This window comes from Notamacropus eugenii, chromosome 7, assembly GCF_028372415.1.
Source record: "Notamacropus eugenii isolate mMacEug1 chromosome 7, mMacEug1.pri_v2, whole genome shotgun sequence".
In the NCBI taxonomy this organism is placed as follows: Eukaryota; Metazoa; Chordata; class Mammalia; order Diprotodontia; family Macropodidae; genus Notamacropus; species Notamacropus eugenii.
The window spans coordinates 65,920,115-65,947,219 of NC_092878.1; the positions used below are offsets into that span (position 1 = coordinate 65,920,115).

The 27,105-nt window shown below is 36.4% G+C and overlaps 1 protein-coding gene across 6 annotated transcripts in view; it reads right to left on the minus strand.

The window, feature by feature from the left end:
* Positions 1-9,508: 9,508 nt before the first annotated feature.
* The window catches only part of GTF2A1 (general transcription factor IIA subunit 1), a 48,285-nt gene continuing 30,688 nt past the window's right edge, over positions 9,509-27,105 (minus strand). For 3 of the 6 annotated variants that reach the window (XM_072623305.1, XM_072623302.1, XM_072623303.1), the window contains exons 5-9: positions 25,430-25,505; positions 23,274-23,407; positions 16,684-17,007; positions 15,999-16,088; positions 9,509-12,890 (exon numbers count right to left, since the gene is read on the minus strand). In XM_072623305.1, coding sequence (XP_072479406.1) covers positions 12,783-12,890; positions 15,999-16,088; positions 16,684-17,007; positions 23,274-23,407; positions 25,430-25,505 — 732 coding nt within the window. In that variant the 3' untranslated portion in view covers positions 9,509-12,782. Of the gene's footprint in view, positions 12,891-15,998; positions 16,089-16,683; positions 17,008-23,273; positions 23,408-25,420; positions 25,506-27,105 lie in introns of all 6 variants that reach the window. The other 3 variants (XM_072623304.1, XM_072623300.1, XM_072623301.1) reach the window with 1 other exon arrangement.

Sequence of the window (27,105 nt, forward strand, 5' to 3'; positions counted from 1 at the left end):
GCATGTACCTGGACAGGAACCCTAACTATTTATTTGTAAACAAAAACCAACCTTAGCTAGATCTTTTCTTGTCCTAGATTCTTGCCACTAGAGTTTAGGGCCACCGAGCTCATGAAAGAGAAAACTAGTCAGAGAAGTCTGAATGAAAATGGCTTCCTCTGCCCAGATGCCTTGAGGCTGCTGAACCTCTACCCCACCTCCTCATTAAAAGTCTACCAATCAAGATTGAGTTTCACTTGTCAAGGGAGTTCCCTATCAGAAGGTGTGTACCTTCTGCACACTGATTTAGAAGGTGTATCTGATTTATGCCATTTAACCGTCTACTTTGGTGTCTTTGGTTACCAAGAGAAGCCACTGATCACCAATTTATAATTAACTAACTTAATTAATAAGTTATTAATCACTTGAAAACTCTCTCAGGGTTTTTACTCACTACAATGCTTAATAAATGTTTGATTGATTGACTCTTTTGAAAACCTGACTATTCATATTCTATGATTATGTATTACAGCAGCATTAATATCATTCTAATAAATTTGTTAATTTTTAAAATTAATTTTGGATGTCAGACAAAAGAAACGAGTAAAGATTTTTTCTTCAATTTTTTTTCTTTTCTTCTGGATTCACTGTTTTTTGTTATACAAAAGTTTACTTTTATAAAAGTATATTCATCTACTTTGACTCAATTCCGTCTAAGTAGCACCTTGCTAAGACTGTGTCCCTTTGCCAGTGTGAAAAATATGATAAAATTATCTTCTAGCTTATGATTTTTTTTGTTTAGCTAGCTGAACCATTTCAAATTTATCATGGGAAATAGTATGAAATTTTGGTCTTCCCAGTTTTTGGAGACACTATCCAGTCTTCCTATAATTTTTTGTTGAACAATGCTTTCCTTTAACTGTTGTGTGCATCTGCTTTACCTCATTCTCATTTAACTCATTACACTGCTCTTTTTTTTTTTTTCTGGTACCAGTTTTGACAATTTCTACTTTATAGCTATGGGGAGCAGTAGATAAGAGTGTTAGACTAAAAGTTTAAATCCTGACTCATACAATTAATTATGTGACCCTGGGCATTTAACCTCAGTTTCCTCATCTATAAAATGGGGATAATAATAACACCTGTCTCCTAGGATTATTGTAGGATAAATTGAGATAATATTTGTAAAGTGCTCTGCAAACTTTAAAGGACTATATGAATACAGGCTAGTCGTAGTATAATTTAAAACCTGAAAATGCAGTTTTTACTCCGACTTCCTTTCCCTCCCAACTTCCATGGATAATCTTGACATTTTTCCTGTTCCATAAGAATTTTATAATTCTGTCAAATTCTATAAATTATTCTTAGTATTTTGACCAGTAGTCAAATCTATAGATTAATTTGAAAAGTACTGTCATCTCTATAATATTAATTTGGCCTAGTTATGAACATCAAGTCTAGTCCAATCTTTTTCTATACTAGGAAAGGTCACATAGGTAGTTTTTGACACATATTTTGTTTGCCAGTATTTTATTTAATGTTTTTGAATCCACTCTGTTAATCAATAGCTCTCTTTCTTTGTAGGTACAATGGTGAAAAGAATATCAAGTAGGCCAATTAGGTGATCTAAGCGGGCTGGAGTGGGCCAGGTGCTTTGGGGGAGGCACCAGTGATCAAGGTTGCTGAAATGTATGGGAAATTCCAGAGACTAGGCTGCTTTCAGAGACATGGTCTTTTCCTTTTAGGGGCCCAGGTCCCATCACCCCATCAGTACTTTTTCATCTTAGGTTTCACATCTTAACTACTTAACCTCAGTTTCCTCCTACATAAAACCAGAAGCTTGGACTAGATAGCCTCGAAAGTTCCTTACTAGCTCTCAATCTATGATCCTATGAGGACTTTTGAATTTTGTATACTCCGAGTAATGCTCATGAAGAATCCCCTCAGTTCTTTTCCCCAATCTTTTGAAATAATTTCACACCCAGTGTTTTTTCACCAGTAAAAAGAGCACTGGATTTGGAATTAAGGGACTCGCATTCAAATACTGTCTCTGCCACTGATCATCTGGGTGACTTTCTGAACTTTAGATCCCCCATTTGCAAAATGTAGAGGAAGAGAACTAGATCTAAACTGTTACAGCTATAATCTCTGGTCTTAATGATCTCCTCATAACTGATCAGTTCAGTTTTATTTGGGGTCCACCAACTGGAATGGTATGTCAAACATCTAGTTATGTGGTCTCTCCATGTTCTAAAATCTAAAACTGCATAAACATGGAAGAGCCCCTGATCTAGTCTTCATTTAACATAAGAAACAGAGCCCCAAAGAGATTGAGGGACTTGTCAAAATCACCCAGGTAATAAACATCAGAAGCAGGATGATGTTTTGTATGTTAATACTCTAGATAATTCTGGAGAAATATCAGAAATTGAAATTATCTGTAAAGATCACACATAGTTCACCCACAGTGCCATGAACAAGATGCCCCTCCCAGGATAATCTCATCACCACATAGCTAACTCAGGCCTCCATAGGTACTTTTCCCTTTGGTTTGGAGACCTGGAAGATGGGAGTATCAAACTCCTCCCAATGCCTTCCTTAATTGAGGATACAAAGCACACTGTCAGATCACTCTCTGCCCTACAGAATAAGATTACTTACAACAAGTACTCCCCCTGCTGTCCTATTCCCCCCCCACCCCTCCTGCTGCCCCCCACACCTTCCCTGGGGCTCTGGAGGAGAAAGTGAGGCTGGTGACCTTGCACAGCCCTCCCTCACTTAAATCAAACTGCAAGTCATGCCATCACCTTGATGTCATGGTCCTCTTCGAAAATGAAGGACAAACACAACCTGTGAGTAGACTGAGCTGCCTGAATAGGGACCCAGCTAGCTGGTGACTCAGCTCCTCGGCTCCCTCTTCCTTTCCTTCTTCTCTCCAAAGGAAGATAAATTTTGGTGGCCTTAGCCTAAAGGGGCCAAGGTCTCCTATTGCATCCTGGGCTATCTCTAGTCATTCTGATGAATACCTGGCTCTGGAGGAGAAGGTGAAGCTGGTGACCTTGCACAGCCTTCCCTCACACAAAACAAAGTTAAGTGCAAAGTCATATCATCATTTCTTTGATATTATGGTCTTCTTAGAAAACGAAGGATGAACACAACAACCTGTCTCCCCCTTTAGATGACTCCAACAGATGAATCTAAGGTGTTTCTGTTTCTCTTCTCTTTCATTTGTTCCTCCCAATTTCAAGGACTGGAGGCAATGTAATTCCCAGGAGTTCTGGCCTTGGCAACCTTGGAGTCAGAATTTTAAATGGGATGTTCCAGTTAGCCAGACCAAGAGGGAAGAAGTCCTGAGAAGCCTGGGAGCCCAAGACATGAGCCCAACGCAGGTTTGTACTTAAAACTTGAGACTTGCATCTATAAGAATTGAGTAAAACTTTAAATCGAAATTCCCTTCCTCTCCCTAGAGACTGAGGTAATCTAGAGGAGGAAATTAAGTCCCATGCATTGGGACTTGTTTGTTTACACCTCTGAAGTAAATATTTCTTTGTAAAAGTTCATCTGATTAAGTGGCTAAATGGAACTGGGGTGCTGGGGACCCATTCCTACAATGAAGGGAAGACCATAGATAGGGACTAGAACCAATGGCTGAGAGGCTAGACACCATTAAACCCATTAAAAGGTACCAGAGAATCCCAGAAGGATGAAATGTAACGTACCTGGCTTTCAGGCAGTAAGGACCTAGGCAGTCAGTGTTCTATTATGAATCAAAGATATTTTGATTAACTATTTGATTAACTAACCACTTAACTATTCAATCCAATGACTTTTAGTCATTTTGCTTTACCTGTTTGTAGCTTTTAAGCACTGCCAAGCATTTTCTCTTCTTTTGGATACTCTATCTTCTTTTTATCATCTGTGTCATTATTCTCAGTTTTACCAACGGGTATGGTTCCTCAGTCTCCATTGCTGGATCATCATTTTTTTCTTGCTTAAATGAGTGTCCCAAGGTTCTGTCTTCAAGGATTCTCTGCTAAGCAATCAGAATTTTCTATAATCTGGCTTTCCCTAGCTTCGCAGTCTAATTTTGTATTCCCCTTCACATGCTATATTCCAGTCAAACTACTAGATCTTCCCTGGAGACTCCATCTTCCACTTTAGTGCCTTTAGTTCCTTATGTCTAAAAACACTCCTTCCTCACCTCTTCCTCTGAGAATCCCTTGCCTTCTTTAAGGCTCTTAGTATTTCTATGCAGTCTTTCAGGATCTATCCACTTGAAAGTACTCAACGTACTTGCTGTTGTCTGTCCTCTTTAGGACAGACAGAACTTTCAGTTTTGTCTTTGAATCCCTAGCATTTAACACTGTACAAGGTTAAATAGGAAGCTATTTAGTCTCCTTCTTCTGATTGTAACTTCATTCCGCTCTTCCTCAGCCTCATATGCCCTACCTCTGTTCTTTGTCCTCATGGTGACCTCCAATTTTTATACCTGTCAGTTCTTTTCCAGGCCATCAATTCTATACTTTACCATTTAGACCTTCTGGTGAACCAGTACAACTCTATACTGTACCTTTCTCTACAATCCTTTACCCTCATATCCTATCACCTATCTTGCCCTGCCAAGACTCAATCTTAGATTACTCCCATTATCTGCTACATTTGTTCCTATTCACATGCTGCTGAAAATTGCAGACAATCATGATACTTGTTGATGCTGTGTCTACTACAAATCTATGTTACATAATCTCAGCTGAACCCTCAATGTGCCACCTCCCTATTGCCATGGACTTGCTCCTCTACTTGTATCACTCAGATGCCTTTTATTGCCTCTGTCTTTACCCCACCTCACAGTAAATGGTGACCCTTCTCAGGGCAAAAGCAAACTCTACTTTCACAAAGGCCATCCTATCTCATCTTGTCTAGCAGATTGCCACCTCCATTAACATCACTTTCACTTCAATTTCTCCTTGCCTACTGAAGACTTCCCTACTACTTATGAAACGTCTCTGTCTCCACTATCTTTACTTGACTCATCCATTCCTACTACAATGGTCCTGTATCTCTTCTCTCTTTAATGACAAAACTCTTGAGAATCATAAAGTCAGTGCCTCCACTTCCTTTTTTCATTCTCTTAACTCTGCAGTCAGGCTCCTGAGCTCATTGTTCAACGGAAACTGCTCTCTCTAAAATTACTAATCTCTCAATTGCCAAACCTAAGAACCTCTTCTCAATTCTCAACCTCCTCAACCCCTCTGCAGTCAATTACCATCTTCTCTCTAGGATTTCATTGCTCTCTCCCATTCCTACTCCTGACTATTCCTCAGTATGCTTTGCTGGATTTTTTCCCAGGTTGTATCTATTAACCACAGGTATCCCCTAAGGCTCTGTTCTAGGACACCTTTTTCCCCTCTACAACTATTTCATAGTGATCTCATCAGCTTCCAAGGCTTCCACTATTATCACTATTAAGATGACTCTTAGATAAGTTTGTACAGTACTAACTTCTTTCCTCCAGTTTTGCATCTCCAGATTGAACTGGGTATCTCATAAGGCATCTTAAACTCATTTTGTCCAACACTCGTTACTTCTCCCCCTCCAAACACCTCCTCTCTTCCTAACTTCCTTATTAGTTTCAAAGGTACCCCCAGCTTTCATTACCTAGCCTTGCATCTTAGGCATCATCCTCTACTCTTCCCTCTCATCACTCATAATCCAATGACTTCCCAAGGTCCTATAGCTTCAACTTCAGAACACCTCATATACATTTCATTCTCTAAATACACCCTAGCAGAGGTCTCCATCTCCTCAAGCCTTAATTATTGCAATAGCCTGCTAGTTGGTCTCCCTGCTCTGTCTCCTCAATCCAGTCCTTCTTTCACTGAATTATTCAATTGATCTTCCTTAAATCATCTTGATGAGGGTTGTAAGTGGGTTGAGACTCCCGCAAAGACCGGTGTACCAGGAGCAGGTCACCTGGAGAATTCACGGACTCAAGCATTTTCGAGGTCAAAGTAAAGATTTATTACGCTTTTCAGTGGGCAAGAGTTCTTAGGGTATCTGCAAACTTAGAGGGGTACAAGGTAAGTTTATATAGGATATTCTATAGTGAAGCATGTGACAAATATGCTAACTAGGTGTTTTGGGGTGGGATTAGGGAGTGGTTAAGGAGTGCTCAGTTCTTAAAAGAACATGCACTTTTGATATCTACTGCACAGGTATTTTACCCAAAATTCATCATGAAATAGCCCAGGGGGGGCTACCTGGAGGTGTAGTTTTAGGCCTGAAACATCACTAAGTCACCCAAAGGTCAGGGCTAGTTTAGAAATACCAAGTTGCTCTCATCAATGTCTTGTGAGACAAGATAAATGTAAGGGAGTATACATATGTCTAAGTCTAGGATACATATGATTGGTCAGTGAGCAGTAAATGCTGTTATGACCCAGGGCAGTCAGTTCAGTCAGTACATAGTTGGTTCAGACTAATAAGATATAATGGTTGTTGCTGGGACAAGCTGTGTCCTTGGGCTGGGGACAAGCTGCCTGGGATAGTGTTTGGAGGCTAGGGAGAAATGTGATTTTTAAAGAGAAATGTGATTTTAGAATTGAGGCCCAAGCACATGCACCCAAGCACCCCATTAATCTGATTATGTTTCTCCCCTCCACCTTCAATAAATTACATTAGCTATGACCTCCAGGATCAAATATAAGATCCTGTTTAGCTTTTAAAGCCCTTCATAACCAGATCCTTCCTTTCCAGGCTTCTTATACTGTACTCTTTCACATACTGTGATTCAGTGACACTTACCTCTTCGTTATTCCTTGAACACCATGGTCCTAACTCTAGGAATTTCCAATGGCTCTCTTGTTTGGCTGGAACTTGTCCCTCATCTTCACCCTACACCTTCACTGGTTTCCTTCAAGTCTCAGGTAAAGATCTACTTTCTACAAAAAGTTTTTCTTGCTCCTCATTCATATTAGATTACCTACCCTTTGAGAATAACTGTAATTTACTATGCCCTCTGATTTTTATTATGAAAGCAACTGGTATGGCTAACCCACAAAAAGGTTAACGTAAGTGATTTCATTAGCTTTTAAAACCATTTTTCTGTGAAATTCAGTTATTTTTTGCAGGGTGGGCAAATGGGGAGTGTTTAAATATTATGCGATTATAACTCTTAATTGGAGAAATGAATTAGCAGCATTTTGGACCAATGTCTGAGGATGCTAAAGGAAGACAAAACTTTGCTGAGTACTAGGGTAAGAGAAAGCAGTGATACTGGTCCAAGTAACAAAAAATTACAGGGTAAAAAACCTCAGTTTTTAATCTATTTAACCTACTTATAAGCGACCAAAAACACAAAACAAAAAACCTGTCATTTAACATAATATCATAAGTAAAACTGTATTTAGATCAAGTTGGAACTGAGGACCTATAAGAAGAGGGATAAACAAATTTCAAAGGGTAAAGAAGTTTTAAGAAAACAATTTTTCTCTTAAATGTAAATTGAATGTTCAAGTACTTCCTTGAAAGTACTTTAAAATTGTACAAGGCATTTCAATACAATATTTGGAGTCAGGAAGAGGCAGGACAGCAACATGCTCAGTGACCACAACAATGTAAATGAGAAGAACAAAACTGAAACTGAATGATGTGAAATAAAAACCAGAGATAAGAGCAGATGCTCTCCTACTTCTCTGCAGGTGTACCTCACTCCCCCAACCCCCATGCTCCTTTGCACAAGTGAGAGTGCACTGTGGCAGAATACCACCTATTCTATCATCAGACTTATTTGATATATTGGTTGGATCTGAAGAACTTCCTTTTTTTTTTTTTTAAACTCAAAGAATGGCTTGTTGGAAGAGAATAAGCAAAGTATACAGCACGAAATGCAGGGGTAAAAAAATATCTACCTTGTTTCAAATCCCAGTTCTGCTAATGTCTGTGTTTGTGAAACATTGGGTAAGGATATTTTCCCTCTTTGAACCCTGATTTATTCATCTATAAAAACGAGGAATGCACTAGATCCCTTCCTAGCTCCTCTTTCAAATTCTACATCTTGATTCTAAGGCCTACTCATTAACTTTGGTTCCATTTTTAAAGCTCAATATTCTGACATGTACTTGAATACACTTAAAAATTATTCAGCATTTATAGAGTTCTTACTTATTCAGACTGGTGTTCTCTCTCACTAATCAAAGCAGGTTTTATAATATTTTCCCATCATGGATTAACTGATTACCATAATTTGAAGTCTTTGCCTAATTTACCAAAGGATATAACTTCATGTAGTAACCTTTGTGTCAAAATAAAATTTATTATTAAACAAGTAAAAAAAAAACTAGTTTTTTTAAATAACATCTTTAATTAAAGTTTTTGCAAAGGCAAAATATTAAACTTAAAATAGGTCTTAGTACATCAAAATACTAAGTTCTCTAATTGTATTCCAAGCATGGCCTTTGAAACATAATATCCTGTATTATCACAGAAGAGCAATCTTGATCTGTAATTGTACAGAATGACTTTTACAAACATAATAAATATATTTACCCCCGTACACATAATAGTATGTACAACAGCAGTTGACAATTGTAGCTCAGAACAGCAAAAAAAGAAAAAAAAAAAGAAAAAAGGTATTTGCCCCTCCCCCCACCAAAAAAATATTATAGCCCATTGGTACCTTTGATACACACTGGACTATAGGTGTAAATAACCCCAAATAGTTCCTCCCATAAAAAGTTCCTTTTGTTCTTTATAATAGGCATAAGCCAAAATAATTTTTTTAAAAGCCACAGTAACTGACCGAAAGTAAATGAGAACAATCTTATGTAAAAATAAACATAAATTTAAACATCACTTCCCTAGCAAAACAGTGGGATAAGAATCAGAACTCTGTGTGTGTGTGTTTATTTTAATCCTATATTTAGCCACTGAATCTGAAAATCTGAAATTGGTTAATTTGAAATTGGTACAGGGGATGAGAGGGGATTCTGTCAAAAAGGAAAAAAATTTAAAATGCTAATAAAAGGGTCAATTAACATTGTACAACAACTTCTAAACAATAACAAAAAAATTCAGTGTGAAATCAATCTGCAAATAAAGGAATTTTTTTCAAGTGGAAGAAATTGCTAATTTTTTAAAAGGGAACTCCCATGGGAGTCTATTTGTTTTCCTGTACTGGATCATTAATATTTCTCCTATGGAAGTAGTTTATGGTGACATTATTGCCATTGGGTATTCATGAAATAGTTTCAACAGAGGGGAATCCACATCTCCCCCAATCCCCCAAAAAGGCAAAAAAAGGGGGAAAAAAAAAGAAAAGAAAGCCCAAACCTTGATTTTTCATTTTACACTCTAGCGAAGGAAAACATGTATATATCATATTTTCATGTTGTTTTCTAAATGAGTATTAGAACTATGCTCCTCAAAAAACACAATGTAAAATCACCATGTACTTCTGAAATCATAATGCATTATTTAGAGGACTATGTCAATGTGACCTATGATTTCAATGCAAGGGACAACATGGATGTAACATTAGGATGAAATTTAATTACTTAGCAATAACAAAAATTGAACATTAAAAATATAACAGTCCAATATAAAGTTCCTTATATGTCTATTCCCCTCAATAAGCAGACATTTTACTTATTTGATTTTAGAAATTAATTGCACATTAAGAGTTTTTAAAGATACATTTGGAATTCCGCAAAAATTAAACGTGCTCTCAGGAATTCAAGTGGCCTGGCTATTCAAATGACCACCACCACCAAGAATCTGTATACTGAAAGGCACAAATTTCTCCACTTTCTCCAGTTGCAATGCAAATGTCCATTAGAACTGATGATTAATGTTAAAGATATTTCCCCGTTTTTTCAAGTTAAAAGGTGCTGTTACCATCTGTGCAAATCTAAACTTAACGCTTTTGAAACCTCTCATCTCTGTAATATTAATACTGAACTATTTCTTCTACTTCAAATAAACAAGTTATATTAATTTTAAAACTCAAGAGTGGGAATTCCTTGTCCTCTTCAAAGGAATGACAATTTCTATGGAACCTAATGAAATGGTCTGTTCAATTACAATGTTTAAAACCATGATTAAAATTCAAGTACGATAAAAGGTAAGCAAGCTACATTCTTACAGCAAATTGCTACAAAATAAAATTGAAAAGTTTGATTTAAAAGGAACACTTGAAGTAGCAATATGTAAGAGCACAATTTGGTAAGTCATTTTGTTTGACTGGCTTTCAAAAAACTTCACAGGTAATTAAAACAAAATCCCTCATTTGCCAAGCATGCCATAATTAATATGTAAGACACAGGTGCAAATACAAATGGTTATTAACCTGCTACAAAATAATCCAAAAATTACTTTGAAAGCAGTTGTTATTCATAGTACAAAATACAGTATAGTGACAGAAGTTTATAATGCTTCTATATGAACAAAAAGGGTATTTGTCTACCACAGAGGACCCAAGACATAAAAGAGAATAAGTATATTGTAACATGGGTTCCAGTAGTAAAAAAAAAAAAAAAAAAAAAAAAAAAAAAAAAAAAAAAAAGGGGAAAAAAAAAAGCTGCTAAGTAGCTCAAAGGTTTCATTTGTTCAATTGTGTGCAGCATTGCTCAACTTTTCCAGGTAGATGACTGATTCCCTTTTGGGGTAAACAAACCTATTTGGCAGCTTTACTACCTGACAATTCAAAAAAAGTTAGGGTAACAACTAGTCTGGATCTCCCCCACCCCACCCCAATATATAAATGACCTCCAAAAAAATTGCATGTGCTTTTAGCATAGTGGTAATTTAAAAAAATTTTTCTAAAAAAAAAAACTCAGATTATATCCTAAATTAAGACAAATCAAAATAAAAATCATACTCAAATCTTTACATCAAAACAGCACTTAATTATTATTAATGTGACAGGAAACCAACTTTATAATGAGGTTTATAACATGTAAGCAAGGACAAGAGGGGCAGTAATCTGATTAGGCTCTCTGGTGAGTAGACAATTTTAGAGATCTAAGTGGTGTAAAAAACCCATGTAATGGCTCATCACAGTTTTCTTCCTTGCAATGTACTTTCAGGTTTTCATGTAAGCTACTGCTACAAACATACTGACAGGCAAGTAAAAGGAAGACTAAGATGGGAGAGGGAAAAGAAAAGCAGTTAATAAATATACAGGAGATTAAATACACTTGGAATTTGTCAACCAATACTGTGACAAAATTTTAATTATCTAAAAGGAAAAGAGACCAAGAAAATGTCCTTTCAGTTTGCTAATGATATTAACAGAATCTCTCCCAAGTAGCTGACATTATCAGTGCTACAAGACACACTGCTTAAGTCTCTGCTAGGACACTGAACTGTGACTGCTAATCTAACCCCAAACCCCACTGCCTTCTTTCCGGATAAACAAACTGGAGCAGTTGCTTACATTGCCCATCACTTGGTTTTAAAAGTAGGGCCATCATGTAAACAAGAAGGACATTTACACTTAAGCAAAAAAGTCCTAAAAAAAACCTCTAAAAGTCACTTGTCAAAAAAACTTATTTGTTACCCTTAACTTTGACAATTAGAATTTTGTTATCAAGTTTTGCTATTCTTTCCCAATAAGCACAAGAATCTTTTTTTGCAGTAACTAAGTAGTTTAATAAAATCAGTGTCCTCACCCTCAACTATAATAAATGCACTGGATATCTAAAAGCTTGGAGATTAAGTTCACCAAGACAAATTTCAGCCTAAGTGTAAGAATAAATCAATGTATTTGCACATGTATATACAACTTCAATCAGATGGTACCCTTTGAAATAAAACTATTCCTGAGGAGCCAATTTGGCTTTAAAAGAGGAAAAAGAATGAGGAAAGTGAGACAGGCCCTCTCTAAGGAAATCAAACTTACCATTGTCATTTCCTCTCAATTCCTGTGAAATGTTTTTGAAATATACTCAACAGATTTTAAAAACTTAATTTTAAGATACATATGTACATAAAGTTTTAGATCAAATAAGGATGTGGTCTCCAAAAAGTAATTTAATTGGAAAGCAATGTGGTATAATAGTAAGACTGAGTCCAAATCCAACAAAGGACCTGGGTTCAAATTCCAGCATCTATAAAATGAGGTTCTGGTAAGATGACCCTAAGGTCCCTTCTAGTTCTAAGTGTATGATGCTATGAATATTATCACTGATTATATTCTTTTCTCTATAAACAGATGCTGAGAAAAGCAATAGATAGGGATATAGAAGGAATATCACTGAGGGAAAATGGCAAGTAAAATTATGTAAGACCTATTAAATAGAATTTTAAATCTTTTCCTTATACAAGAGTATTTTAATTCAACACCATAATTCTTTCCCTTTTGTAAAAAGCCCCCACACAAATTTAATCAATATAATGACCACACACAAGAAGTTCCAGATCATTCTATCAAAAGGGAAGAGTTCCTTCAATTTGTTCCAAGAAATATTTTCTGATTTAACAAGTTAGAAGGAAAAAGATGGCAACAAAGCCTTACATGCTAATTACTGGCTGTAGGTACCTGTATGCTGAAGTGATAATTACGGTATTCCTAACAAAAACTCAGCTCCCAACAATGCCAGGTGCTACAATTTCATGGCTTGCCAGTCTGAAGTAGTGTCTATGTTGTCATGGTCAATCTTTGTTCCAGTAGCTTTGCTTCTACCATACTTTTCTGACATGCAGAAGTAAATTTTGGTTGAAGTATATGTCCTAAGTTTTCAACCAGTCCAGCTTTAAGAATCCTTTTTTTTTTAAATTTTTTTTTTTTTAAAAAAGGCAATTCTTCACCATTCAGCATCTCCAATGGCTTTGGAAAATACATAATCTCTTCCATTGAGATTCATAATGCCGTCTTTGAGGTGAAACTTCCACTTGTTTTTACTTCTGTGGATCTAAACAAAAAAGATAAGATGAAAATAAAGGCACAAAGAAATGAGAGGTTTTTTAAAATTAGGAAATGACACTATATTCCATTTAAAAAGTAAATCATGATGAACTGTAATGAATAATCTAGATCCCCAAGAGAACTGATAACAAATACATCCCCCCCCCCCCCCTTCAGTGTTTTGGGAGAGAAGAAGATGAGACTATGAAGTGTAATTAAGTATAAACCATCAAACAAGGCCACTGTGTACAAGTGGTTTTTGCTTAATGCTTTCCCATTGCTGCCACCATACTACGTAATCCAATGTATCTATATGACTCCAAACAACCTCCTTAACTGACTCATTTTACCAAACACCCTTTTCAAGCCTAAAAATCCTCCTGAATCTGTCAGAATTATATTAGCTTTGTAAAATATCCCCTTCCAACATGGCACTGTTGTGAAAAAAGTCAATGGAAGATTGTTCTTTTTCCCTTTTGAAACATCAATATTCTTATAAGAAATCAAACTCCTAGACATTTCTACTCACTGGACCTAGAATTCTGCCCCTGAACTTCAGACTCTCTAATTTCTGTTCTATATGACAATACTTCAAATGATATTCTCTATTATTACATCCTCCTGTGACAATTTCTAGTCTAGCTAGACACATATGCTTACATTGTGTAAACACACATTTGCAGGTACGGTAATTGACATTTGTGAAAGTATCCTAATTAACTTAAAGCACAGCAATTGAGATTACTGTCACATACCAAAACCTTAGAGATCTTTGGCCTCAGTAGTCTTAATTTATCACAGGGATACAAATGATACTAAGTACTTTATTAGTCTATGAGCTAGCTCTTTCATCTACTTCTTTTGGGTGCCCTCTAGTGGAAAAATCAGTGAAATGGCCAAAGAGAAGGGAGGCATACACACACACACGTTTGCAGGTATAGTAACTGACACCTGTGAAAGTAACATGATTAACTAAAGCACAGCATAACATATTGAAATGATTGCCATACACCTAAACATTAGAAACTTTTGACCTCAGTAGTCTTAATTCACAGAATAGTTGAAAAATATACTGGAATTAATAGTCAGGAAACACGGATTCTAGTCCTAGCTATCATTACCTACCTACACATCTAGGGGTAACAACCTTTCTAGGTCTGTTTCTTCATTTGCAAAATGAGAGGTTTACTCTAGAAGATTTCTAAGCTTCTTTAGTTGTACAGGTTTAATGACTTCTATACCACACAAGATAAGATTAAGAAAGGGACAAGACCATAACAGAGCAGACTGCATTCTATAATACTCTATACAAATGTTTGACATCAATTACAAATGAAGTCAAGAAAGTCTTTTTAAAAATCCTATAGAAAGTTAGTATTACATGAATACTAGTAAGCATAACAACAAGCAAGTATGTTTTAAAACTGCTTATTATATCTATGAAAACTTAAAATGCAATTTAAAACAATTTATTCCCTATTTCTTTTTCCCAAATAGTGATAAGAAATACATAAAACATTTCTGAAATAGATAACAGTATGATTGTCAAAGATTTAGAACCAGAAGTGATCCAATCCCCTTATTTTAACTATGAGGAAAGCAAGAGACTCAGAAAGTGTAAGTGATGGATAGTAAGCAGAAGAAGTAGAATTCAAACCTATGTCCTCTAAGTTCAAATCCAGTATTTTATCACACCACAAGCTGACAACACATTTTCAATTCTGCAAACTACCTTCAAGTTTTGGTTTTTGTTTCTGAAATGCACAATACATGTACTTTGAACTGAGAACTAAGTAAGACCAGGATTGCATTTGCATTCCTCTAACTCCTCTGCTAACGTTCTTACACCTCTTCAGTTTGCTCCCCCATGATCTCCTTCCTCCTGGTCACAGAGCTGTTCTCTATGTCACTTCAAAGTCTGCCAAGTATTTCATATGAGTCCCATTACAGCCCTATGAGAAAGGTACTGTAGGTATTATTTCCTTTATACAGACAGACAAAGACTGGCCCATAGGCCACATGACCTCCTTGCTGGTGATACTCCTCAATCAGGCGAATGATTACCTATCTGCTCCCCTGGATTCCCTTCCCTTCTACACCCTCCAGGTCCTTATTCTTGCTGTTGTCTTTTTCACTTATCTTTGCCTTTCTCTTTCCCTACTATTTTTTTTTCTCAGCTGCCTGCATCACAGTCAAGTTACCCTTAATCCTAAAACTGCCTTCCTTTGACCTTCCCACTTTACACCCCAGTGCCATTCACTTTTTCACATTCACATTCACACCATCATTGTTTTCCAGAGTCTGGCACATGAAATGAGCACTAAATGTTGATTGTCTCTAGTTCCTCACTCCCCAAATAATTCTCTCAGACCTTTAAAATTGGGCTTCTGCTCTCATCACTCTGAAACATATTTGCGAAAGTTACTAAATACCTCAAAAGTCATATCCAATGGTTTCTGGGAGTCTTCACACATATTGATCTCTCAATAGCCTTTGACTCAGTTGGTAACTCCTTCCTATGTAGTCTCTTTATTCCATTAGCTTTAAGGACAGAACATTACTTTGTTCTACCATTCTAATGCTTTTTCTATCTTGGATGCTAGCTCTTTAATTTTTTCCCCAACAATTTTCTTCTTCTTTTATACACACACTACTATGGAAATTTCCTCCATTCCCAAGGTTTCATTTGTATGTAAATTGACTCCCAGATCATCCAGATCTGTATTTTTAACTATCTCCAAGTTAGTTTCACCTGGAAGGTCTAGCAGAACCTGAAAAAAATCAACAATAAAACCTAACTCATCATTTTTCTTCTTCAATACACTATTTCTGGTCTATGGCAACTACTCTCAATTTCCCATTACTTGAGGGTAATCTTTTCATATATCCTTCTCTCATTTTCCTCTTCTATCCTGCTAACTAAATTTCTCAGTATTTCTTCTATTCCAACTGCCACCTCACCTCATACTGGCTTATATATCTGCTTATACTACTGCAATACTCATTTAATAGGCCTTTTTATTTTTATTTTCTTAAAATCAAATAGGTGAGGCATTAGCATTAGGAAGAAGGCAAGATGAGACAAACAACCTCTATAGTTGGCTAAAATCCTTACCTTATCATATTGGCACACAACAACATTCTCTGTATCAAACAGTTCCTGTCCTTCTTCATCACTCACGTCATCCTCACTATTCAGGGGTTCCTAGAAAAGATATTTATATTAATTTATCATCAATCAATATTACTAGCATTAAATCCTATTAAAATTCAGCAAACTGAAGCTCTCTGAAGGTATACACATGAATATGTAATTTTAATTGCCAAAAGCCACAATTTGAGAGACAGGGAAAATTCTTTACATGAAAGATATTTTGTTTATTTAGGGTTGCATTTCATTTCTGAATGTTCTTATCTATTTGTAGTAACCTAGTGAAGCAATGCACTACCATTTGCCTGTTCTATCAAAGAAGTTGCATGTTTAGGCTTATTCTATGAGTACACCTGTAGATATCAGTGCTATGATTTAACTGCCATAAATCTTATCCCTATAGACTTTAATCACTGTGCAAATTTGAACAGCAACTTGAACTTTAAAGAAAAGGATATATTAAACGTTTTCATTTTAGCTAGTTCAATTTCAACCCTACAGATCTATGAAGAACTTAAAACAATAATGCTGTTCTACAAGTTGCTCCCTAAGTAATCAGTACTTAAATACTGACTTTCCAAATAAAAGTTAACACACAGGTTACATGAAAAATATAAAATCATCATTTCCCTGTTTTCCCCAAACTTACCTCTTCAACTTGTCCATCTTCTCCTCCATCTTTCTCTTTATCATCTTCTTCGTCATCATAATCTTCCTCTTCGTCTTCATCTTCATCTTCTTCAGATGAAGTGTCCCCAGCCCCATCTACTTGTAGCACCAAAGGAGCTTGTGGCTGGGCAGGCTGCTGCTGTGGTTGTTGCTGACCAGTTGCCGTGATCTGTGCTTGTGCTGCAGTGGGAGCTGCCACTGTGGTAGGTATGACTTGTGTCTTGTTTCCTGTAAATAAGATCTGCTGAGGCTGAATGATGACACCTGTTGGTGGTGGTATCCCTCCAGGGATAGGAGCCAAAACCTGACACACAAAAAAATGGAACATAAAAGTCGCACTCATATTTATTTCATCCAAAATAGAAACTTATGCAAATCTCAAATGGTTTGTCAGAGCTACAAGGAAAATCATTTAAATCACTCCTTCACACTCCCAAGACCAAACCTCCTCTGTATTTTCCCTATGCCCCCTCGCCTCAACTCTTTTTATCTTAATAAATTACTGAGTCTACAGGAAGGTTTAAAAACACCTATCAGAAATTCCCTCATTGTCCTCCCTCATATCATACAAAACATCCCTGCTTTTCACCTATCCTCTTATTTTATTCTGTTGAGTCCATCAAGCATTAATACATTCATAGATAAATTCAACAGACACAAAATAAATACACAGCAATTTGGCAGAGAATACTAACAGCAGAGGGACTACTAACAGCTTGTAAGGCCCCTTGAAGGAGGTATAACTTCAGGGGAACTTTGGAAGAAAGCAGAAAAGAAGAGCATTCCAGGCTTAAGGGCAATAACCAACACAAGACATGGAAGAAGGAAATGGAAAGTTGTACACAAGCAGACCAGTTTTACTAGAGTTTGGATAGAATGCAGGAGGGAAAGTAAGGTGGGAAACACAGGCTGGAGCAAGAGCATCAAGGGCTTTAAATATTAAAAATGCCATAGAGGGACTTACATTTTATTATTTATTTGGTGCTACAAGTAGATGGGGCTAGGGACACTTCACCTGAAGAAGATGAGAAGGAAAATTATGATGATGAAGAAGAATATGAAGAGAAAGATGGAGGAGAAAATGAACAAGAGCTAAATCTGAGAAAATGTGGAAATGAAAGTTAAAAGCCACTGAGGTTTTTTGAACATGGGAGTGACAGAATCAGACCTGAAACTAGGAATCTCTACTTACCAGCAATGTGGAAGATGAACTGAAAGGGAAGAAACTGGATTGAAGCAGTTTCAGGAAGAAGCTAATTCAGTAGTAGGGATGACGAGGGCCTACACTAAAAAGGTTGCAGTAGGACTAAAAGAGGACAAAATGTGAAACTGACAGGTCTTGGCAACTGACCTGTCATGGATTGGGCTAGTAAGATGGAGTTGAGGATGACTCCTAGGATGACTATTCAACAGAATTCAAACAGGCAAACTAAGAGAAGGGTGGGCTTGCGAGGGAAAACACTGAATTAAATATGTTGCCTTCTTCCTTGCAAAAGCAAACTTGGCCACTTGCAATCATTTTTTTAATCTCTTCGTGTTTTCTCTGGGAGTGTTTGCCCTCTATCATTCCCATTTTCTTTCCTCTTGAATCTCTACCTCTCTAATGCTTCACCCACTTTTTACAAATGAGTCCTTTATCCTAAGCAACTTTCCTATTATTACTTCAAGTTTAACAATTTAAGCTATTACACTGTCCTCAGTTTTCTTCAGTGGGTGTTGTTCCTAGTTCCAAATGGATATTTCCCATGACTATTTTCTCAGCTTTCTTTTCTTTTCCCCCCCTCTACTTTCTTTTTTTTCAAGATTGAGCCACTTGCACAGTTTTGACCTAATACCACTATTAAGTTAAATTCCTAAATATTTCTCGTTTCAAATTTGTGAAACTCTTTCCCCCTAACAATAGAGTGAGATCTGCTGTCTACCCAGGACATGTATTTAGAATAAGGTAGAGAAAACTCCAAATACTTGTCAAACATGATTAAATAAGACCCATACCAGTCACTCACATGGGCACAAATGAGATCACTTAGTGAAGAGTGCCATTATTATAAAGAGACCAAAGAGAAATACCAATAAGGCCCTTTTTCCCATAAAATAATGCACCAGATCTAGGAAACAGGGCCTGAGACCAGTGCTAACTTGAATCTCGACAGTCTAAGGGAAAAAAATGTAAAACTCTACACCTTGTGGTAGGTGACTGAACAAGAACACTGGTCAATTCCCAAGAGACAGGCCTAAACTAAGCTTAAACTTTAGTCTAGGTTGCTTCAGCCTAAAGCCAATGACCTCCTGGTTAATTACTGTACAAGCCACAGGGATTCAGGAAGATCCCCAGAAATGGACCAAAGCAACAGACTGCAGCAGTGGATGGGACTTAGTCCCTACTGAGTATTTAATTCCTAATTCTAATTCAGGGCTTCAGATGGAAGCAGTGCCTGACTCTAAGCAGCTACCTTGCCAGGAAAATAAAGAGTAGATTTCGTGATTTCCAACTACTTTTTGGTTCCTAAAATGTGGTACTTAAAAATAAACATAGCATTCCAGATATGCACAGGCAATGGTAGAGGACAGTGAAACTTTAGTAACCTTCCTTCCTTTGGACACTAAGCATTTATTTATTTGTGCAGCTAAACATCATGGTTCTTTTTCTCTAGTTACCATATCATATTGTTTAACAAACTAACATTACAGTTCACTAAATCACTGGTATTCCCCTCATATAAAATGCTTTTGAACCATGTTTCTCTTGTTCTTTATTGTTGTTATTCAATCGTTTTTCAGTCATGTCTAACTTTTTATGATCCCAGTTGAGTTTTCTTGGCAGAGATCCTGGAATCATTTGCCATTTCCTTTTCTAACTTTTACAGATGAGGCAAACAGGGTTTAAGTGACTTGCCCATGGTCACTCAGCTAGTAAGTATCTAAGGCCAGGTTTTTACCTCAGGAAGATGCCTTTTTCTTAGCCTATATTTACATAATATCTATTTTTAACCTGTTGAAGTCTACAATGACCCTTAATTATTTTCCATTATGTTAAATTTGGCAAATCATTCTATCCTATTAAGATCTTTCTGGATATGATCACAGTCAATGTTTTAACTAACCTTCCCAAACCTGCAAATTTGACAAAATGTCATTTTATGCCTTCATCCACATAACTGATAAAAATATTACACAGCACAGGACTAACTCTACTAACATGTCTTCATGATGGACAGTAATGCATTCTTTTCTTAATTATACCACTATTCTTCCAGTCACCAAAGCATGAAACCTTGAAGTCATCACTGACTCCAGTCTTCTGACTCATCTGTCATTTGCCATTAACTATCAACTGCTGAATACATCAGGACCCATTCTTCTCATCTATCTGGCTCCTTTCTACTTCCTTCTTCAGTCCTAGTGTAGGTTCTCATCATTCTTATCCAAACTATGAAATAGCTTCCTGCTTTTTTTGGGACTGTCTCCCGTCTCCAAATCATTCTCCGTATCCATTGTGAAATTAAAAATCACTTACTCATTTGTAAGATCTGCCCACTTTTATTAAGCAACTGGCTAGTGGAAAAAAGCGGGAAAAACCATTTTTTAAAATAAGGTAGTTTCCCTCAATGAATCAAAGGAAGGGTGTGGGTGTGGGTGTGTCTTGTCAATTCAAGATCATCTTGACCTTTCCTACCACAATATCTGCCCATCTCGCCATAACATACAGGAACTTTCTGAGGCAAGGGCATGAGCTTGAACATAACCTACACTTTCATTAGGCTGCCTTCAATAGCTGAACAACAAGTAAGCAAGCTTAGCTTCTACCATGTTCCACGCATTGGAGATCAAAGTACAAAGAACAAAACAAACTCTACTTGCTATTTATATTCTAATGGTAAAGATGAAAAGTACTCATGGAGCATAAATTTAAAGCAAACAAAAACAAATATACTTTGTACTTTGGGAGGAGGCCACTAGCAGTTGAGGGAGATCAGGAAACACTTCATGAAGAAGATGATGCTTGTTGGTGGAGTTGTGAACTGATCCAACCATTCTAGAGAACAATTTGGAACTACGCCCAAATGGCTATAAAACTGTGGACACCCTTTGATCAAGCAATATTTTTTTCTAGGTCTATATCCCAAAGAGATTATAAAAACGTGAAAAGGACCCACATGTACAAAAATACTTATAGCAGCTCTTTTTGTAGTGGCCAAGAATTGGAAATTGAGGGGATGCCCACCAATTGGGGAATGGCTGAACAAGTTGTGGTATGTGAATGTAATGGAATACTATTCTTCCATAAGAATTGGTGAGCTGGTAGACTTCAGAAAAATCTGGCAAGATTTACATGAACTGATGCTGAGCGAAGTAAGCAGAATCAGGAGAACATTGTATACGGTATACAGCCACATTATTCGATGACCAACTTTGATAGACTTCACTCTTCTCAGCAATACAAGGATCTAAGACAATTTCAAAAGATTCATGATGGAAAATGCTACCCACACCCAGAGAAGGAAATATGGAGACAGAATGCATATTGAAGCATATTATTTTCTCTCTTTTGTTTCTTCCTTCTTGTGGTTTTTCCTTTTGGTTCTAATTCTTCTTTACAACATTACTAACATGGAATTGTGTTTAATAGCCTATATCAGATTGCAAGCTTTTTTGGGCAGGATGGAATGGAGGAAGGGGGAGAAAATTCAGACCTCAAAATCTTACAGAAGCGAATGTTGAAAACTAAAGACAAATAAAATTTTTTAAAAAAGAATATGGTGCTTGAGCTGTCTTAAAGAAATAGTTTTTTTAAACAACCGAATAAATGGCTCCAAAATCAATTCAGAATCTATATTCATGCATACTTCATTCACATCTTCAACAGAGAAGATATTCTAACACTACAGGACTAGAAAAAAACACTAGCTTCAACAGACCTAGCTGTTGAACAGAATTGAAGAAATCTTTCAGAACTCTATACCACCTAGTGTATTTTTCTCCCCATTTAAAATATGTGATCTAAAAACTTGTGGTCTTAACCTGTTTTACAAAATCAAACTGAAAAATACAGAAACAGATTATAATAAATAATAAATAATGCCAGCATATAAAGCTTCATAAATAAGATGAAATAAGAAGTTACAACCTTGAAACAATAGACATAAACAATAAAACATGCTTGTTACTTGCTGGAATTACGTGTACTGCAGACATAGAGGATGGCCAGTGCATGGAGAGAAGAGATAGTGTGCCATACGTGAGGAACAGAGAAAGCCAGTTTGGAAGGATCAGAGGGTATGGGAAGAGAAGAAATGCCCAATGAATATAGAATGATAGGCTGGAGCAAGGTTGAGTAGGGCTTTAAAAGTCAAACCAGGGAGTTTATATTTTATCCTGGAGGCAAGAGGAAGCCACTGGATTTAGGTGATTAAGGAAGTCAAAAGTCTGAGCTTAAGGAAAATTACTTTGGAAGCAATAGTAGCAGAAGAAGTAGGCTGAACGATAGTGGTGAGAGACTTCAGGCAGGACCAATTATGAAGTTGTTGCAACAATCCAGGCAAGAATAATGAGATCAAACAATTTGAAGAAAACAAGGAAAAAGCAAGGTAATTTTAAGCCACAGGAAAAGAACAATTTGAAAATGAAAGTAGTTCATCTGGTCTCTATAACATCAAGTTCTTTTACTAATAAAGGTCTCAGAACACTTCTGCTCAGTTCACTCTACTCAAATTGGACTATTCCTGATTCGAGCCTGCCTTCTTACTCTTATGTCAATTTGCCCACATACCTGGACCAAACTCCCTTAAAACTTTCTCATCATGTGAAATCTTCCTCTATATTTAAGTACCATCTTAAGTACTATCTTCTCTGAAATTTCCCAAGATCTCCTCAATCAGCAATGATTTCTTCCTCCATCAACATCATACACCCATGTTTGACCTTTTCCACATAGTTGATCTACTTTTAAATCGTATTTTAAGTACTTATGTAATTTCTTCCCTCTCTAACCTTCTTCATCTTTGTGTGCACAACACCTAGAACAGTATCCTGAAAGAGATGGAACTTAAGATTTATTTGAATTGAGTATTAAGTGTTTTCTGAATCTCAAAATTTTCAGTATGGAACAAGACATAGGAATATTTTTCAAAATGTCAAGTTATACTAGTTTTCTTTGTGAAGAATAGTATTTTTCTACAGAGGATGAAACTTTAGTCTGAAGAAAAAAAGAAAGTCATGAAGCTTTCACTTTCTTTTCTACCACTGAGAATCCCACCCTGCCACTTAATACCTTTGATGGAGAGGTACTACACACAAAGACCACGGGAAAGGATTTCTGGACACTTGTCAAGCCTAGTCCCATCTCTGCTACAGCCACCTAGTTTTAATTATTAGCAGAACAGACCTCAGTGTCTTTATATGCCAATGAAGAAGGGTGGCTGAGATAATCTTTAAGTTCTAATACCAGTGAGAATTAATACCAGTAGTAATAACTACAACTAATTAACATCAATAATAATACCAATGAGAATTAACACCACTTGTAGGTGCTACGTACATAATATTCTTTATTATTAAAGATTCTTTTACCTGTTGTATAACAGGAGCTTGTACTCCCCCAGGCTGCATCTGTGGTATAACCTGCTGCTGCAAAACCACTGACTGCTGTGGTTGAATGATGTACTGGGCACCACTGGCAGTCCTGACTACCTGTAGAATCTGGCCTATAACAACAACAAAAAGTTATTCAAGTTACCTTTTAAGTAATGATTTCTACAGCATATCAAAAGTCAGACTGAATAGGCTTCACTGAAAAGCTTTCAGAATATGCTAGTAAGCTGACAATATGCCTAAAAATTGAATTTAGTGCTATAATCTATATTTAATATATTCTTCTATACTCTTCCCTCGTATTTTTCCCCGTCTCTACTTTTGTTCAAATTCTGGTCAAAGTGCTGCTTTAAACACAACACTTTCTATTATTCTCATCTTTTTGCTGCCCTCCAAACAAGGCTTTATTAAGAGTGTGATTTGATTACAGGATCCAAAATGTTGACTTAAATACACCGAGTCTGAATTCACTGGTTAATTGTTAAGGGTCTCAATCTAGAGTGAGGCAGAAACTGGATTTTAAAATCCTACCTCTCATATTTATCACTTAGGTCTTCCGAACCTCAGTTTCCTCACCTGAAAGGTAAAGAGGTTGGACTAGACAATGTCTAACTCAGGGGTTCTCAGCCTAGAGTCATTTTGATAACTGCAGTTCAGTGTAGTTGGTTTCCTTTGTAAACCTATATTTTTATTTTAAGCAGTTGAAAAGATAAGTCTGAGAACTTTTGAATCTAAAATCCTATGATTCTACTTGCACTATGTTAGAAATATGTACATTTTTCAAACTACTAGAGGGCTAAGGAGAAAAACGGATTAATTCAAAATGGAATCTTAGTAGCCTAACATCTAAGTGAGCCCTTCCTCCTAAATAAAGCAAGATCAAAGTGACATGACTATTAAAAATACTTATAAGAACTTTAGAAATAGACCTGGGCATTGTATCTGTCTACACATGCATGTGCACACAAACGCATACACATGTATGATTATATTTATTTCAGCTGATGGGTGATTCCATTGGTCAGGAATTCCTGACAATGAATCCCCTCTGACCACAGTAGATTTTGGCAGCTGTTCTGCAGCTTACAGTCTTACCAAGTTGCCTGGTATATGAGAAGTTAATGACTTTGAATAGTCAGTATTGTATGTACCAGAGGCAGGAGTTGAACTCAGGTCTTTCTGAATAAGGAAGGATGTCTCCTGGATGGCATACTAAACTAACAGTGTTTATTCCTTAACTTTTGTTACATACTCGATGTAACCTTAGTTTTGAAGAAGATACCATCTCCAAGAGTACACCTCCAAATACTGAACGTTATTATTCTGCTTGACCAAATCAAAAACTCTACCCTATACTTTATACTTTGCCTTGCCTTGGTAAAAGAACATGTCTTTGTTTCTTAAATACTACAAAATCAGGCAACAAGTATAATGATATGTAGTAACAATAACAACACGGCTGGCATTTACATAGCACTTTACAAACATTACCTCATTTGTTCCTCACAAAACCCCTAGGAGGTAGATACTGTTATTATCCTCATTTTACAGATGAGTAAACTAAAGAAGGCAGAGATTAAATGACTTGGAACTAAGGTCTTCCCAAATCCAGGTCCAGTATTTAATTTGCTGTGCCATGTAGCTGCCTGTGTGCCAGGCAAAATGCAACAAGAATTCTATGTGAGGGTTAGAGAGAATTTTAGTTTATAGGGGATGCTTCAAATGTTTAGAAATATATACACACATGTAATTTTATATATGTATATTGATATAAACTGTCTCTGACAGATACTAATTAAGTAAACACAGAGTAGTTTTTATTTCCTTTCACACTATTTAAGCAAGAATAATAAAATAATAATACTGAACACGGTAAACATGTCTTACATGTATAACACAAAGTAAAACTTATCTTAGTGCTCAATACTACTGTATATATTCTTCTGTTATTCCCATGAACACAGTTTATATTGAGAAAAAAATGAAATGTTATAGTGAAAGCATAAAATAGGCACTAAAAGCTTACAATTACTCTGTCTCCTAATTAAATGAAAACAAATTTATCAACCAGATTAGGTGGTAGTGTAATTTTTGAGATGTGAAATAGACCTATCATTTTGAATTACCTGAATTACCTGAATTAGTTATTATCTGCTGAACAGGAGTAACACCAGCAGGCAGTGCCAAGGTAGCAGCAGTGGCAGCAGCACTCTGGGGGGGAAAGAGGTAAAAATAAAATCAGGTCTCAAATTGTAAATACTGAATCAAACAACAGAAAAAGCAGTTCCAAAGAAACCAAAATGGGAGAAAATACACAAAGTTAAATCTATTTTGAAGATTATTTCTAGAAGAAAAATTCTCCTCTCCTCCCTTTGAGGAGAATGATAGTCAAAGACCTTTGTGGAGACACCAGAAAATTTGGTACACTCAAAGAATTAAACTTATGAAACAGAGGATCCTTAACAGAGATAGCTATACTTCAAAACATCTAGATTTCCCTTTCCTGAGTACAGGTATACCTGTTCATACACTTATAACCAAAAAGATGGAAAGGAGGAGAAAAACAGGGAAGAGAAAGGACAAAGGAGAGCTAGAACAGGAAATCGAGCTCACCTTGAAGTCAGCAAATTAAAAAAAATTTTTAATATCTTATACCACAGACTTCACCAGACTGCCAAAGGGGGTTCATGAAACACAAGTTAAAAATTCCTGAGCCAGACAAAAAAAGTTAGAAATGGAAATTATGTACATTTGAGAAAGATTGTCTTAGTAAATTCAACTTAGCTGTGAGTTGTTAAAAGCAAATGACTGAGGAGAGATGGATGCAAAACAATCTCAAGCAGTTAGCACTATGAACACAACGAAACAACCTGGATGCTGTCAAAATTAGTATAGTGTATAAGGAGAATGAGTAGTTGGGTCTTTGTATTTACAAGAATGACAGGTGTTTAAGAAAGGTATCAGAAATACTGCAACTGAGATCTGTATCACAAAATATTAGGAAATAATCCTCTTCTTATGAATTTCAAGAAGCACATTAAAAAAATTAGAAGTCTAATAAACTTTGCTGTAGTTCTTTAGGCATTAGTAAGTAGCATGTAAACAATGTAGTCAACAAAGATATATTAAGCACTTCCAAGTGACTGACATGCTAAGTATGGGAGATACAAAGAAAGGCAAAAACACAAATCTTTGTTCTCAAGGAGCTCACATTTAAAGGAGGGAAGCAATAACCAAAAGGGTACCATGGAAGATGTATTTATGTATGTATGCATGTGTAAGTGTGTGCGTATTATTATAATAACCTACCATTTATCTCACTTAAATACTAGCACTTTCTAAAAAACTTTTTCTATGAAAAAGATAGATGGGATCAAGAATGAGGCTAGCTAAAGCTCGGGGATAAAGGCCTCATTTCTAGAATATATAGAGAACTGACCCAAATGTATAATCATACAAGTCATTCCCCAATTGATAAATGGTCAAAGGATATGAACAGGCAACTTTCAGAGGAAGAAATTAAAGCTATCTATAATCATATGAAAAAATGCTCTAAATCACTATTGATTAGAGAGATGCAAATCAAAACAACTCTGAGGTACCACATCACACCTATAAGACTGGCAAACATGACAGAACAAGAAAATGATAAATGCTGGAGAGGATGTGGGAGAGTTGGAACACTAATTCATTGTTGGTGGAGCTGCGAGCGCATCCAACCATTCTGGAGAGCAATTTGGAACTATGCCCAAAGGGCTACAAAAATGTGCATACCCTTTGACCCAGCAATATCGCTACTAGGACTATATCC